This window comes from Myxocyprinus asiaticus, chromosome 28 (genome assembly GCF_019703515.2).
Source record: "Myxocyprinus asiaticus isolate MX2 ecotype Aquarium Trade chromosome 28, UBuf_Myxa_2, whole genome shotgun sequence".
NCBI classification, from domain to species: Eukaryota; Metazoa; Chordata; class Actinopteri; order Cypriniformes; family Catostomidae; genus Myxocyprinus; species Myxocyprinus asiaticus.
This window is the reverse complement of record NC_059371.1, coordinates 29,573,500-29,590,018: the sequence shown is the minus strand read 5'-3', so window position 1 is coordinate 29,590,018 and position 16,519 is coordinate 29,573,500. Positions and strand designations below refer to the sequence as shown.

The following is a 16,519-nucleotide window of genomic DNA, read 5'->3' as shown; positions in this document are numbered from 1 at the left end:
TCTCATTTTTGTTGTATGATTAATAATAAGAACTTATTAGAAAGCGGCAGGTCTATTAGGCTGCATTTACACTACAAGTCCTGATGCACAGATCTAATATTTTTATTCAAAGCCATTTTTTGTCTGCTGTTTACGTGCACTTTAGAAATAGCTTTCAGCGTTTCTATTAATACCTCACAAAGACAGCATTTTAAACGAATGTAGAAGTGTATTTGACTGTTAATGCACATATTCACATAGAACAAAGGAAATTAAAAATGGTTCTGCTTTGGTATAATAGAAATGTAAAAATGGCATCAGGCTTTAACCCTTTTTGATTGGAACCTTTATTTTTCATGACTGCATAGAGGGTGGAGAGGAGCAGTTTGATGGAGAGACTCCATATCTGAACTGATAGGCCTCCCTGTGGGGATAACAGTGGATGGAATTCTATAGAAAATAAAGAGAAAGGCATGTGCGAGGATAGGGAGGCAGTCATGTGCAATATCATAACATAGGAGATTGAGACATTTAGCATTAGAAGCAGTCATCATGTACTCTCTATCACTGCTAGATTCTCTCTGGCAGTGACGACACCCGGCGGGCTCCAGCCTGCCTCTCTGCCTGTTTATAAGCATCAGGCTGTGAGGTCTGTGCTGTAGAAGCCCAAGAGAGTGCCAGCTGAGCCATACTGATATCTAGGGTTCCTGGGAGAGGGTCAGAAACAACTTCTGACTCCTACTTAACAAATGCAAAACACAGATGCACCACTCATTCCCATAAAGTTGTTTGGCAGGCTCTGCTTACAGACAAATTTTTGCTGATAAGACTATGTGGGGAGTGAATGTAGAAGTGTGTTTTCCAGTGCACATACAGTACATGTATGAGTATAGAACCTGTCATATTAACCACAAGACATCCAGATATGGCTTTAACGTTTCCATCAGGAACCCGACATTTGGCCTTTGATTCCTGAAAAACTGTCATCCATCCAAATCTTTCACACTAGAATCCCCCTTTCTCTTTAGTACATGATATTAATTCCTGTTTGTAGACATAAACAAGTGGTGTCAGACTTGTCAAACAGTCTGATGGCAGTATGATGCTGGAGTATGAGTATTGTGTGTTTAGTGTTTAAACTATGAGTTACAGATGCATCGTTACGAAACAACAGTACAGAGCCAGTTCTCTTCCTCTCATTATCCCACTAATGGGCTGACTGGCAAAAATACAGCCATTGATGTTGGGAAATATCAGACGTGTGTGTGAGAGAGAAGGAGACAGTAAAAGGGGGGGTTGTGAGTGTTTGTGCTGTACTTTAGTGGATTAACTAGATCTTGTAAATTTGGGTGTTGATGGGATTAGTCTAGACCAGCGCTACTCAACACGCGGCCTGCGGGCTGCATGCGGCCCTCAAGTGATCTTTTGCGGCCCGTGTTATGATATCATCATCAGAAATATATTTATCAGCAGCCTATCAAATCTGTATGAATTGTGAGGTGTCCATTTTCATGAGGTTTTATGTTAGTTCTCTACATTGCTGAATCACAATAGAGAGGGAATTCGACTGCAAAAATAATAAAAAATACTATCAGAGCATGGCTGATGTTATGAGAGCGGTGGGCCTGTCTGCGCACGCGTTCATACACAGTACATCTGTCAATCAAACATGAGCGCTCAGAACCTCACTTGAGAGTCACTCAACATGGCGCGAATCAATCTCTTGAATAGCTCATCAGAGATACAGTATGTACTCGTCATTACAACAGTATTTACAGGAAAAAGAACAGTTTTTCCGGCAGTGACGCGTTGAGACACCTTCATGCTTTTTAGTGATTTACATCGGCACAAAATGCTAAGGGGGTGAACAAATCTTTATGACTTCACTGAAGGAATTTTGGTGCTAATAATGGATATATATCGCTTTTGTTTTTGAACACGTCTCTGGTATATGTAATGTTGAACACTCATGATGTTTGTTAGTTGACAACAGAACTGATATATATCAGAAAATCGAACTGTTAAACCCCATATGTTTAAAATGATTACTAAAAGGGATAATTCACCCAAAAATGAAAATTCTCTCATCATTTCCTCACCCTCATGCAGTCCCAGATTTGTATGACTTTCTTTCTTCTGCTGAACACAGTCGAAGATTTTTAGAAGAATTTCCCAGCTCTTAAGGTCCATACAATGTAAGTGAATGGGTGCCAAAATTTTAAAGCTCCAAAATCCACATAAAAGCATCATAAAGTACTCCAGATGACTCCATGGTGGTAAAATCCATATATTCTGAAGCAATTTGATAGGTGTGAGTGAGAAATCAATCAATATTTAAGTCCTTTTTATACTATAAATTCTCCTCCCTGCTCAGTCAATTTCCACTTCACTTTCACTTTCTCATTCTACTTCTTCTGTTTTTGGTGATTCACGTCCTTCTTGCATATTGTCCACTAATGGGCAGGGAGGAGAATTTATTACAAAAAATGACTTAAACATTGATCTGTTTCTCACCCACACCTATCATATCATGTCTGAACTCACGGATTTAACCACTGGAGTCATATAGATTACTTTTATGCTCCCTTTATGTGGATTTTGTGGAGTTTCAAAATTTTGGAACTAGCAGTGCAAAGCTTACAAATTGCAACTCTGCTGTCATAGTCACCCAATTCAAAGTAATTCCACATAGGAAACATTTTCTTTCACACAGCATTTGAGTTGTATTCTAATTTTCTGACACGTTTTTCTACTCCCTTTTGACAGTAAATAATCAGCCCTGATTATCGGCTGTTTTAAAACAATGTGCTGCTGTTCAAAAGTGCAGATAATTGCTTCTATCAGCTTGCACCGATGTTTGGCTGATACGTTAGCACACATCTGGTGCTTGCAAATTTCACCACTACAGTGATAGTGAGGGAGTTACTATATGGTTGCTTTGGTGTTTTGAAAGGCTGCTAGGGCACTGCTAAGTGATAATTAGGATTTTTTTTTTTTAACCTAAGTATGTGCAATACGTAGTAATAGTGATGGTTGATGTAAGCATGCAACCAGACAATGCTTTTTTGGCTGGTAGAAAGCATGGCGGTCTCATGCTGGTCTTTTCAGCAGAGTTTCGAAGGGAGTGACTCAGACAGGATATCGGCAAGCCTGTTGGACACAGGAGGTTTGATACCAGAGTTTTGCTGGGAATTTTGGGGGTTGTTAGCTGTACGAGCTGTCCTCAATGGTCTGCACTCTTTTCCTGATGATAACAGGCTCTCTGTGGACATGGAATCATTTAGCTTCATGGATTGCTCTGGCTTTGCTCATTTGAACATAGAGAATTTGTCCCCTGTGACTGACTCCTACAGTAATCATGCACAAAGATTGCATCCTTCCATCTCTATTTTTCTTTTTCTATCTGTCTCACTCCTTCTCCATCATAGTTACACGCTCATGCATACAGTATGATGTTTCACGCACCTGGAGTGTGTGTGTGTGTGTGTGTGTGTGCATGTGTGTGTGTGTGTGCATAGACTGTAAGTGATTAGAAGAGGAGCAATAGGTTGAGTGTGATGAAGCTCATAAAAAGGAGAGAGTCGTTTATCTCTGGCCGTGTGAGAGATAGAATGTAAATAACCTAAGCCTCACACGATCAGTTTATCAGACACTTCAGGCTCAATCTCACAAAGCGTCCCATAAACACAGCTTCAGGGTGACCCCACATCTGTAAGACCGTCCCCACATGCACAACTTTAGGATGAACCCAGAATGTGAGAGTGTAGGAAAGCCTGTCTTTCTTTTATATAAACATAACTTTAAAAGAACCGTCCATTGAGAATTATTAGACTTTGAACTGTTTTCTTACATCCTGACCACTCCGAAGTGGAGCTGCCAACATTTTCCACAGGGTTTGTAGGGTCAGAGGCAAAATGTTGTTTGTAAATATTTCACTAAATATGATTTAATCTGCAAGACTCAACCATTTGAGGGTTGGATAATCCTACTAAATACAGTTGTTGGAAATATTCTAGAGAAACTTTTTATTTCCAAATTGGAAAATTAACTGTTGCAAATGTAACTGTTCCAATATGTTTCACATCACTTGCCTACATGGAAGGTAGGAAAACTACTAAGATTTATTCCTAACAAAATATGTATCAAGACTTTTATATTACGGTTGTGGAATGCGCATGGTCAAGTATGAGGCTGAGGCTGATTAGAACATTATTTGTGTATGTTGTAACCTTTTTGGAAAAAACAATCATGGATTATAAATCACACTCTTATAACAACAGATACATACTGAAAATAGAATATTATTTCTGTATTCATTCGACCATGTTACAAATCCTGTTTTAGGTGAAATATTAACTTCATTGTCTTCTGTGCCATCTCCTTAGTCTGGCTGAGATGATCGAGTTGGCAACTACACTATGAAAGTGTTTGACTCAACACCTGATGATGCCCACCAAAAGTGCAGGTTTGTTCTTGTCTATCCCCTTTCATGCAGTTTTATTCTAAATATTCTATTTGAGTTGTAGCTTCTAAAAGGGTTTTACTCTTAAAAGTATTCATGCTGTTGTATCCTCCCTAAAATTTTGCGACAAGTCAAAACACTTGTGCATTCCGACTATGGACATTGACTTTGGGAGTTAGCAGCTCCAGTGTAGGGGAGTAACACCACCACTCCCAGCCTCCCTACCCAAAAACACACAAACATCAGGCACACACATACACAAATACAACACACACAGCTGCAAGACATCTTGATAATATCGGACAGCTAATCCATTCCAGGTCAGTGTTCATCCCTGACTGCACGTCATACCCTTGTCTCCCTTCTTGCTTAGGTCCATGTCCCATGTGACACAGTAACGATGCTACAGGTTAAACTCACACACACAACTATGTGTTGGGGCTGATTGGCCCTTTTCATTATTATCTAAACAAAGAAGTCCTAACTCACAGATTCATCTGGTACATTCCAATATCTCATATGTGACAGATGACCTCTTTAAGTCTTTAAGCAGCATTTAAAACCACACCATCAGTCTATATTAAACAGTTTGTCAGTTATAAAGTCTTTCATGAGGTGTTATATTTTTATTAACTGACTCAACAATGTTTGACCCTGAGAGCTGCCTAACTGGATCATTTGTATTCAAGCCAGTAAATCACATTTTTGTCTTGTTTTGTTATTCTAATTCATCTTTTTATTTTAACCAGGGTTGTCACTTAAAATTTTTCCCCTTTCTAAAGTTTAGTTTTGGCCTGAAACTGCCGTTTGTTAGATGCCACGTTGCAGAGAGTGAGCCGTTGAGACACATGTAAGATTAAGTGTGTGTGCAGTTGCTGTGATCTGTCATCTTATGAGTTGGGTGACCGCCTCTACTGTTTGTGTGTGTGTGTTTGAGCTTTAAGTCGGATGCGGACATGTGAGTGTCCAGTTTCCAGTAACCTTTGACCCTACAGGGCTAATTAGTGATATCCCTAACACCACTGTGAAAACCACATTATAAGGCATTTGTTCAATCTCACTCCCTCATTTTTCATTTATAGAGGCTGCTGTTCACCTGTTGCTGTCTGTCACAATTACAATGGAGGGACTGAGAGACAAATCTGAGTAATTGCAGTCAGTAATGACAAAGAACTTTTGTAATCAATTAATTATGTGTCATGGAGTCACAATTTGCATGTATTGTGTGTGTAGTTGTTAAAATGTGTGCAGATTTTGCTTGCTGCGATGCCTATGTTGACATTATTAATAATAATTATCAAATATTAATATGAAATATTATTTATAAATTATTATTATTATTTCTCTGTGGCATTTATATGGCTCCTCAAAAAAAAAATTCTCTAAGAATAATTCACTTTTGATCAATCTGATTATGTATGAGAATGGATGCTCTGATTGTTTATATGAGATTTGAAAATGATAAATAAAAATCCTTTTATACTAGTTCTTTTATATATTGAGTACAGTAAAGGGGCTGTTTTGTATTAACCGTCTGTTTATCTTTCTGGGTTTTATTGTCAAGGTAGATGAGAGAGCTTAATCTAAGTGTGACTTCGGCCTTCAGGAACACAGAGGTTATTTTAAGCTCTTCACATAATGCTGCACTAGGACAGGACGATTAATCTTATATACTTCTTTTGTTTTCTTTTGACCAGCCCACCCACAAGGGAGGGAGATACAGACTCAGATACAGACAGTGAAATACAGACAGTGAAACTGTATGGCCCTACCATATCCTCCTATCTTTTATATACCTGCAACTGAGCATTCATCTTTTACAGTTTGTTCAGTTACTTTTGCATGATATAGAATTGCTACTTAAATTAGTATGCAACTTAAATACACTAGCAAACAGTTGGTGTGCAATTCAATTTAAATCTATCTATCTATCTATCTATCTATCTATCTATCTAAGTAAAATGTAACTTTGAACACAATTCTCCTGTCAGGTTAAGAACTATGGCAAGGTTAAAACACTTTTGGTAATTTGCTGCTGTAGAGAGAGAGGAGATATGCTGTTTCTAAGAGACACCGGAACTCTGAGGTGTCAGAGGGCAGATCTCTGGAGAATCAGTCTTTTCTTCTTTGGAAATGTCTACCCTGGTAATTAGCAGTTGGGCGTATCGTTCTTCTTGCAATTTTACGCACGCTTTCATTTAATCTGCGTCACCATAACTAGGGGCATCTGAGGTTGATGGGCACTAGGGAGACCAGACACCCCCGCGTGTGTCGTAGCAATCATCGCCTGATTTAAGTCGCCTTCAACCTCGCCACTTAGAGCTCGGGCAGATCGGGATGTTTTGGCTTGAATTAGGAGGCTGCATTAGAGACCGGTGTGGGGTGCCATTAAAAAAGCAAAACAAGGGGTTTGGGGACGCGGAGTATCCATTTCACGTGCCCCTCTGGAGGCGCCAGTGGGCCATATGAGACGCTTCGAGGGCATCGTTGCTGAAAGCTGGACGGACTCTCACGTGAGCAATGCGCGATTACGTGTGGGCTCATCGCTGTACCATCTTATGAATCCCAATGTTCCATTGCGCGCACAACTGTTATTTCCGGTCAGACAGACACCATTAAAACATCCAGCATACCACCTGTCAACTTAAAGGAATTCAAAGGGCACGTGCAGGTGCCACTTGCTGCCTATGAAACGCGCATAGAAGTTTAGACTACCTAAGTCTGACTCTGTAATTATAAACTAACTATTTATTCGAACCGATATGACCTCAGCCATACAACAGTTTTGACAACATATAATAATATATTAATATAAATATTAATGTTAATATATTATGAATTACAATATTATATGGAGTTATAGTCAGTTTATCAGTTTGGTTTAATAAAATGTAGAACAATATCACAGTTCAGAGAATATATAGGCTACTAATAATACTTGTTGTTATTGTTATTTTTAATTATTATAACAACAACAATAATAAGATTAATTACTATTATTAGTAGTAGTGGTGGTGGTGGTAGTAGTAGTCAGGGCCGGAGTGGCAATCGGGAAGATCGGGAGAATTCAAGTAAACTCAACGAAACAAACTGCACAGAGTGCCTTCAATGTTGTAACATGCGATAAAACCCTCTTAAAGAGACAGTAACCATTTTGCCTTTGTCCTGAACATTTACATTCCAAGTAAAAGAAAAGTACAAATGTGTTATTTGTAGTCTTTTATTTCACTCTTATCATTGTAAAATGGCACGTTTTTGAATAATGGCATGTAAAAATGTAAAAACAATCACTCAACCTTAATTGTTTCACTGGATCTGTTGCTATTTTAATGATCTAAAATACAAAGCACTGACCATTTAAAGTGTGAGCATGTTCATCTTGAAAGAGTTATAAACATTTACAGTTCTACAGTGTTATTATGTGCCTAGATAGTCTTTAAAATAAACTTAAGTTTACCCAAAAATGAAATTTCTCTCATCATTTATTCACCCTCATGCCATCCCAGATGTGTATGACTTTCTGTCTTCTGCTGAACACAAATTAAGCTTTTTAGAAGAATTTCTCAGTTCTGTTGGTCCTTTCAATGCAAGTGAATGGTGATCAGAACTCAGAAGGTACAAAAATCACATAAATGCAGCATAAAAGTAATCCATACAACTCCAGTGGTTTAATCTATGTCTTCAGAAGCAATATGATAGGTGGTGGGTGAGAAACAGATCAATATTTAATTTTTTTTTTTTTTTTTTTAATATAAATTCTCCTCCCTGCCCAGTATGGGGCGATATGCTTATTTAAATCACCAAAAACAGAAGAAGAATTCTTAAGAGAGAAGAGTGCTTATGAAAGTGAAAGTGGAGATTTATAGTAAAAAATGACTTAATTATTGATCTGTTTCTCACCGCTTCTCATTTACTTGCATTGAATGGACCAACAGTTCTTCTAAACATCTTCATTCATGTTCTGCAAAAGAAAGTCATACACATCTGGCATGGCATGAGGGTGAGGAAATTATCAAATATCCCTTTAACATTCACTTATTTTTACAACACATACAATGATGTCTTATGACAAAGTGAAAATCTTAGTGAATGCCGTATGTGGTATAATGACATGGAGAGCTTAAATCATTTTCAAGTAATTATATATATTGCACATTTTTGCTGTGATCTTTTTTTATTGTTATCATCTTCACCTCCAACCACCCTTTTGGGTGTGGGCTGACTTGGACAAGACATCCCGGGCTGAATATGAATCCCACTCCGGCCCTGGTAGTAGTAGTATATCTTAATAATAATTTTGAGATTTGTTAAGAAGCTACCACTAAACACGTACCGTACCGTTTACTCCAAAAATATTACGATTTTAGATTTCATAACAAAATTTCATCGAATTAAATTGTCATTTTAACAAAATGTAATTGATCAAACCTAAAATATTTAGTTTCACTGTGAAACACTGTATTTATTGGAGAGAAAAAAAGGCCTACAATTATTCGTTACACTCTGCAGTTGTTTAATTTCTGGGTATTTGATCAACCGCTGACCTTTATTGAAAATAAGTGGGATTGGCAAGAATGTTTTAATGAAACAATAAATAGTGAAAGAGCTAGAAACTGCATTATGCTCGAGAAATGCCAATTTCAGCTTAGATTAGAACATGTACTTTTTTTTTCAACTTCATTTTGAAATGTTTGAAGATTGCAACAATAATTCTGCTGAATGCATGAGTTATGCTTGTGTATTCTCTTGAAATCCAATAGACTATAAAGGATGAATTTGAACTATTGCACATAAAGTCTATAAATTGTTGAGAAATAGCACTATCACTGTACAGTTGGTATGAACTGAAATTGTATGAGTGTTTTAAATTAAAGTGCAATGATTCGATCATACACAGAAGAAATGATGTGAGTAACTTCCCACTATCTTGCCGCGTGCGGGGGCACGCCCCTGAGCGCGAGAGATAAATGGTAAGATTCTCCAGCGTCTGAGTTACAAGTTACTGTCATCCTCAGCTCGCACATGACACGTTTCTACACCAAAGACAGTTGCACTGTCTCAGGATTCGTTTAGGGAACCACAAACATCTTCTCTCCTCAGACTCGTTCTTCTCCACAACTCATCAGGTCTCCACCTAAACATGTCCACCGGTTCCATCAGCGACGTGGATGAATTTCATGAGGCTGAGCTGTTGGATGGTCTTTTGAAATTCGGTAAAGACCCGGGGACATTAAACGAGAGCGAGGACAGCTCCAACTGCGAAGGAACGTCTGTTACAGATCATACAGAAACCACGGGAAAGCGGCGCAAATCAGCCGCCATGCGGAAATCGGCGCTCAACGGTGTGGCCCAAGAGGGCAAACAGGTCCAGAGGAACGCGGCGAACGCGCGCGAGAGAGCGAGGATGCGAGTGTTGAGCAAAGCCTTCTCCCGGTTAAAGACGACGTTACCGTGGGTTCCACCGGACACCAAACTCTCCAAACTGGACACGCTGCGCCTGGCCTCTAGCTACATCGCGCACCTGCGACAGATACTTGCCAGTGACAAATACGAGAATGGCTACGTTCATCCTGTCAACCTGGTAAGAGACCATTTTATAAATGGCTTCAGAATTTCACAACACTTTATTCTTGTCCAAATGCGAATGCGAAACTATTTGACATTCCACAAGTAGATCTGTCACTCTTAAAAATAAAGGTTCTTTTTCGGCATGCATGCTTGCAACATGAACCTTTAACCATCCATGGAAAAGGTTATTTGTAGACTATTAAAAGGTTCTTTGGGGAACCAAAATGGTTCTTCTGTGGCATTACTGCATATACTGTAGAAGGCCCAAATTATTTATAGAATTGTTCTGAAATTGATTGGGCCCTTAACCCGTTCATTTTCATATTGATGATGACAAGCTAAATGTGCATATCCATCGCCCTGCTTTTTATAAACCAGTTTATAAAACTAATAAAAAAATGTCTGTAGCCCACTTAATAAAGACATTATATATCTGAACTGTATACTCTAAATTTCACACATAGCAGCATACTATAAAATTTAACTACAATCACTATTTCCTCTGTTGTTTTGTGTTTAGTATGACATTTTCATACGTAGAATTGTAATACAAATTACATTTTAATTAATTGTTATAAATATGTAATATATATATATATATATATATATATATATATATATATATATATATATATATATATATATATATATATATTATTATTATTATTATTATTATATTTATTATAATATATTTATTTATTTATTTATTTATTTCCCACAGACTTGGCCGTTTATGGTGGCGGGGAAACCGGAAAATGAACTGAAAGAAATGTTGAATTCAACACGTTTATGCGGGACTACAGCTTCCTGAAACACCAAATGGAGCTCATGGGCAAACATGGACCTATTCTAATTATTTTAATTAAAGAATAACGTCACGTTATCTCCTATCTAAAAACACACGAGTGGGAAGAACTGAGGGACAACATCCTCACTCGCATTCCTGTAAAGAGAGATTGATATCTATTTAAATATTCACAAATAGGCCTTGCTGGTTCGAGGCAATAATGTGTGATTTTATTCAACTGTTTTTATATAGATGCTGCCATCACTTTTTTGTAATAAAAGAAAAACACGAAAAATCTTTCTAGGTAAAATGGCTATGATGGAGTGTCAATAATGACATTAGAATATTTGTAAATAAAAAAGTACTGATTTTATAGTTTCATGGGATCCAAGTTGCCTTTCCTGAACTTACTGAGTTTTGACTGAAAAAAGACGGATAGTTTATGTTTATTCCAACCCGATCTATGAAAAGTCGTACATAAATTACGAGTTGGCTATTTCGTATGGTCTCGCACGATGTTGTTCATAAACTCGTAGGACTTGACTTCATCTAAATTTATTCACTTTGCTTTGACCTGTGTGAACCTTGTTATCATTTTGGCCCACCTTTTTCTCTCAAGATCTTTCACGAGAGGACATGTCACCCTGCCTGCAAGAGATAACATGATTAATTCCCTTAATCGGATGAAAAGTAAGCCTTCTCTTAATCATGATATATCTGTCATCAGATAAGCAAGTCTTTACCATTTTGGAAATCAGATGAACGCTTTTAATAATAGGAAAACAGTCCTTTTGTTCGTTTAAAGCCTTCTCCAGAACACTGTCTCCTGACTCTGAAAAAAAAAAGTTACTTTTTTAAGTAGTCAGTCCAGAAAAATGTAGGCTGACGTGGTCTGTGTTTAAGGTCAGTTGTTTTTAGACCAGTAAATCGCGCGGCTCTTAATCTCGCGGAGGAGCTGTTGTTTAATTTCGCGCGGGGTTGTGACCGTTCTGTTTATAGCGCGCGGACAGATATTTATGCGTCACTCCTCTGAGGGGCGCGAGAGTCTGAGTTACCCGGAGTTACTGATGATGGGATGCCCGATGTCACATCCACGCTGGGGCCTTAGAGTTTAGGAAAACACTGCCCCCGCGCACATAACTGTACTACACATTAAACTAGTCATCACAGAATTACAGAAAACCGCGCGGTGAGAACAAACGGTTTAATGGCGCAAGACAATAACAAACCCGCCGCCATCATCCATCACGCGCTGTTATTATAAGGAGAGGCTGATGGGTGATGTGCGCGAGGCTGAGGGAAGCTCTCTCTCACACACACACACAAACACACACAACACACACACACACACACACACATGTTGGTGCTGCTATCATTATGAGGACTCTCATAGACATAATGATTTTTATACTGTACAAACTATAAATTCTATCCCCTAACCCCTAACCCTACCCCTAAACGTAACCCTCACAAAAAACTTTCTGCATTTTTACATTTTCAATAAAACATCATTTAGTATGTTTTTTAAGCGATTTGAATTATGGGGACACTAGAAATGTCCTCATAAACCATATTTATAGCATAATACCCTTGTAATTACAAGTTTGTAACCTAAAAAAAAAAGTCCTCGTAAACCACTTAAACCTGCCCACACACACACACACACACATACACACACACATACACACATACACAAACAGGCAATAAAGCAGCACCGATCATTGTGAAAACGTTTGATAAGTCTTAAAGTGAGAGATTATTTTTAGGAGTACTCCGGTACTATATTATACTATATTATTATATTTTATTAGATATTTCTACTTTTTATTTAGCATAAATTGAACATAGTTCAATGGCAAATGGAGACGCAATTCATAGGAAGTTCTGTCGTCAGCATTTGTGGCATATGCCTAATGATGATTACTACAAAAAAAAAAAAAAAAAAAACTTGAGATTACACTTAGAATGGAAGTGAATGGGGCCAATTATAGGATGGCTTTAAGGTAAAGCTATTAATTTTATAAAAATACTTACATTAATTCTTCTGTTAAAACTTTTGTATGAGCTGTAAAGTTGTTTAACGGTCGTTTTAGGGATGAAGGGTTTATGGCGTTACGTCGTCATGTAAACGAAGTTGTAAAATTGGAAATAACTTTACACAGAAAAGGTTAGTAAGTGATTTTATCACACTAAAATCATGTTAACACAGGCTATATTGTATATGTCTTGTGGCTATACTTTTGAAACAGTCAGTATTTTCATGTTTACGTATTGGCCCCATTCAAATCCCCTCTCTGTGCCTCTCTGCAGCCTACATTTTTGCTGCTTTTTAATATATATATATATATATATATATATATATATATATATATATATATATATATATATATATATATATATATATATATATTACATTTTTAAGAAAAGGAGGGGTGAGTCCAAATTCATTTTTTTTGTGGTAATCAATATTATGCCACAAATGCTGACGACGATCTTAACTTCTAATGAACGCGAAATATTAATTTAATGTAAAATCCCTACGCAACAATCAAACAGTATAGTACAGCAACAATCAAAGCAGCAACTTGATCAGCGTACAACACATTAGCGACAACTGAGAAGGAAATATATTTCAGTGTTGCCCTCCAGGCCCGGTTCCAGATCACAATCACTGAGGGTGCTTCTGAAAATAGTGGGGGTGCTCTGTATAAAGTGGAGATGTAGCATAATTACACATTTTTAATAGATTAAATCATGTTTAAATGCTACTTAAACAGCGTAAAGAAAAGTTTGTTTTTTTAATTTACAAAACATTTATTGTTAAGTGTATTTTGGTACTGGGGCCACATCAGCCATTAAGTAGAACATGGAACAGAGAAGATAAAAAGTTCTGCATAGTTTTATCTTTTATGCCCTAAGTAGTTGTTTGTTTGTTTTTTGCAGAGAGAAAGCGCGTGCACTCGCATGCATGGTTGCCAGATTGCATAAATTAAGTATGACATAAGGTGAAATATTTCCTATTTGAGAAAGTATAAATCTCTGATTGGGGTGTTGCATCTATTATCTGGCAACATTGAGCATATTACAAGTTTGTGGATGCGCGATAGGTCCCAAAGCCAGATAAATGAAAGATCTAATAAAAAACTTTCTTGATAACTCGACCCGCAGGCAGTAGTTTGCCCTGGTCTACAATTGAGGGTGTTCTAAGGTTCGTTTGAGGGTGCTTATCTAGTGGGCCCTGGATTCCCATGCACTGCGGGAAGATGGCTAATTGTTTTGTTGGACGGCCGAACCTCTTTTTTATAGTCCAAAAGTCTCTTGAGAGGGAACATTGGCATGTGGTCTAGATGCACATACTGCAAAAACTGCCACAGATAAGTGTGTGTGTGTGTGTGTGTGTGTGTGTGTGTGTGTGTGTGTGTGTGTGTGTGTGTGTGTGTGTGTGTGTGTGTTAAAGTTTATGAGCGTTATAGGTTGTTTTAAAACAGAGCTAATTTTAATCTACTCATGCATGGACTGTATCTAAAGGCGACATATTGCTGATCTGTCACTCTTCACTTAGAGCCTCCTCTTTCATTATATATATTTTTTTTTCCAGTGGCTTAACTTTACTTAAACAAAACAATACAGAAACTAAATGACTAAGGTCTTTCAAATTTTCTCTGTAAACTAAACTATGTTGCAGAGAACTGAACAATGTGGGAGAAACTGCATCAATCATGACACGATTGATTTCAGCACCTAGTCACTGAACAGCGACTGTAAGAGCTCTATCAGCCCCACTACTGTAGGTTACATCGGTAACATCAACATTGCAGCAATATTCATTTACTTCCTGCAAGCAGGCCAGGCCTAGTTTAATATCTTTTGTTTTTAGAAATGTTACAGAGTGTTTTAAGATTGAAAAATGTGTGTGAAAAGAAATAATAGGCCAAATCAATGTTTTGATTACATTTTTAATTTTTTTTTTAAAGGTGGCGAAGGGGGTTATTGTGATATACAGTAGTGTATACAGGGGCAATAGTTATGCAAAATTTGTGAACTTATGCAAATACCTTTAAGACAGCAAGATGCTTTTTTTGAATGACAATTTATGATTCTCAAGACATGCTTATTCAAAATAACCACTTCAGGAAAAGGGTGCACCATTTCCTGTTAATTTCAATTACATTTGGCATTCCATAGCATCTCAAGCAATCTGTAAGCAAATTAATCTCCACTGTGGATCAGTCGTTGTGAGCAAACTCTGAACATTCTTCACAGCAAATCACTCACTTTAGCTGAAAAGTGAATAGTTTGCGTCCCTGAAATTACCTCAAAATCAACATTTTGACATTGCACACCACCTCATAGATCAGGAAAATGTTGCATGTATTTTATTGAAAACTTATCAATTAAAATTGATTTAATAATTAAGTATAGGCTACAGCAGGGATACTCAATAGGCGGACTCTGGTCCGGATCCGGACCGAAGGACATTTCAATCCAGACCGAGTTCTAAATCTTTGTGCTAGTTATCTGACACCTGGCTAGAGAGAAATATTTCTCTCTGGAGTGGGAATAAAGTGCGTTCTGCGCTATACGCTTTATTCCCGCGCCGCGCGTGTTGCCTCTCTCCCTGCCATCCACAATATTCCTGAGTCCCATGATGTTTTGCGGGCGATGTGGGCGGAACTTCCGGTTAAGTGTAAACAATCGTTATGTTATGTACTAATGCAGCATTAAAAATGACAGAAACCTGAGAACAAATGATCACAGAATTATATTGGCGATATTGTTCTTATCTCACTTCATCCGTTAATGATTATGGGTTTCAGGATGATGGCCACCAGAGGGCAGTGCCCCCTCAGCCAGACCACTGTGCCCCCTCTGTCAAAGTGTTGTATTTTAACCCATTTTTATAATTTAGTTATTATCTTTTAAATGTGTTTTACTTTTTTGCAAGCCTAACTATTCAAATAAATTGTAAAATAAATTAAATAAATAAAGCAAATTAATCCTTAAACTATTTGTAGTGAGTAATTGAACATTTCAGGTGGAAGGTGGGGACAGGAGATTCTCTGTCTGGCCAATCGACTGCTCTCTTCTTAATTAGAAAAATGTTTTCTGCGATTAAATTCAGTCAGAGCTCAGAGGCTCAAAGACTAAAAGAAGGAAATGGATTTAAGAAAAGGATTTTACCTATAGGATAAGGATGAATGAATGATGTAAATGATGTAACTAAAAAGTGCAAGCATAAGTGGAGAGATGTGGTCCTCAAGACAAGAGTTTCAACACCAGCACTCGGTGCATTCAGTTTCTAATTGTGAGTACAGCGGTTTACTACCTTTTGCTGTGTTTTGTTAATGAATACAAGTGAAGTTGTCTTAAACATTATTTAGGTTGATAAATGGATAGAATTTCATTCACACAAACAAACAAAATTCATAATAAAATTCCATCAAATTGAATTAAGTTTTATTAAAATTAAATTAATAGAAAAAAAAAGTATATGTAAAATGTTTTATTCATTTAATTTTGTTTAAGATTACTCAAATAAATTTGAGTACTCAGGTATTGTTGTGCACTGCAAGCTCCTGTCACCAAGACAAATCCCTTGCATGTGTAAGCATACCTTGCAATAAAGCTCACTCTGATTCTGATTCTGATCATGCACTCTGCTTTAGGAGGTGTTTAGGTTTTTGTGGTTTGCAAGCCCAGAGAATGTTTAGCAGAGACGGGTC

At 37.4% G+C, this 16,519-nt stretch overlaps 1 protein-coding gene and 1 long non-coding RNA gene across 2 annotated transcripts; both read left to right on the top strand.

Moving 5' to 3' along the window:
- Window positions 1-3,613: 3,613 nt before the first annotated feature.
- Window positions 3,614-5,706, top strand: LOC127418706 (uncharacterized). Its single transcript, XR_007893537.1, has 3 exons — window positions 3,614-3,734; window positions 4,365-4,444; window positions 5,524-5,706. It is a non-coding gene; the product is annotated as an uncharacterized LOC127418706 (long non-coding RNA).
- A 3,724-nt stretch (window positions 5,707-9,430) lies between these two features.
- LOC127418691 (transcription factor 21-like) lies at window positions 9,431-11,174 on the top strand. The gene is made up of 2 exons (XM_051659402.1): window positions 9,431-10,022; window positions 10,731-11,174. The coding sequence occupies exons 1-2, from the start codon at window positions 9,582-9,584 to the stop codon at window positions 10,818-10,820; spliced, it is 531 nt and encodes a 176-aa protein (XP_051515362.1). The 5' UTR covers window positions 9,431-9,581; the 3' UTR covers window positions 10,821-11,174.
- Window positions 11,175-16,519: the final 5,345 nt, after the last annotated feature.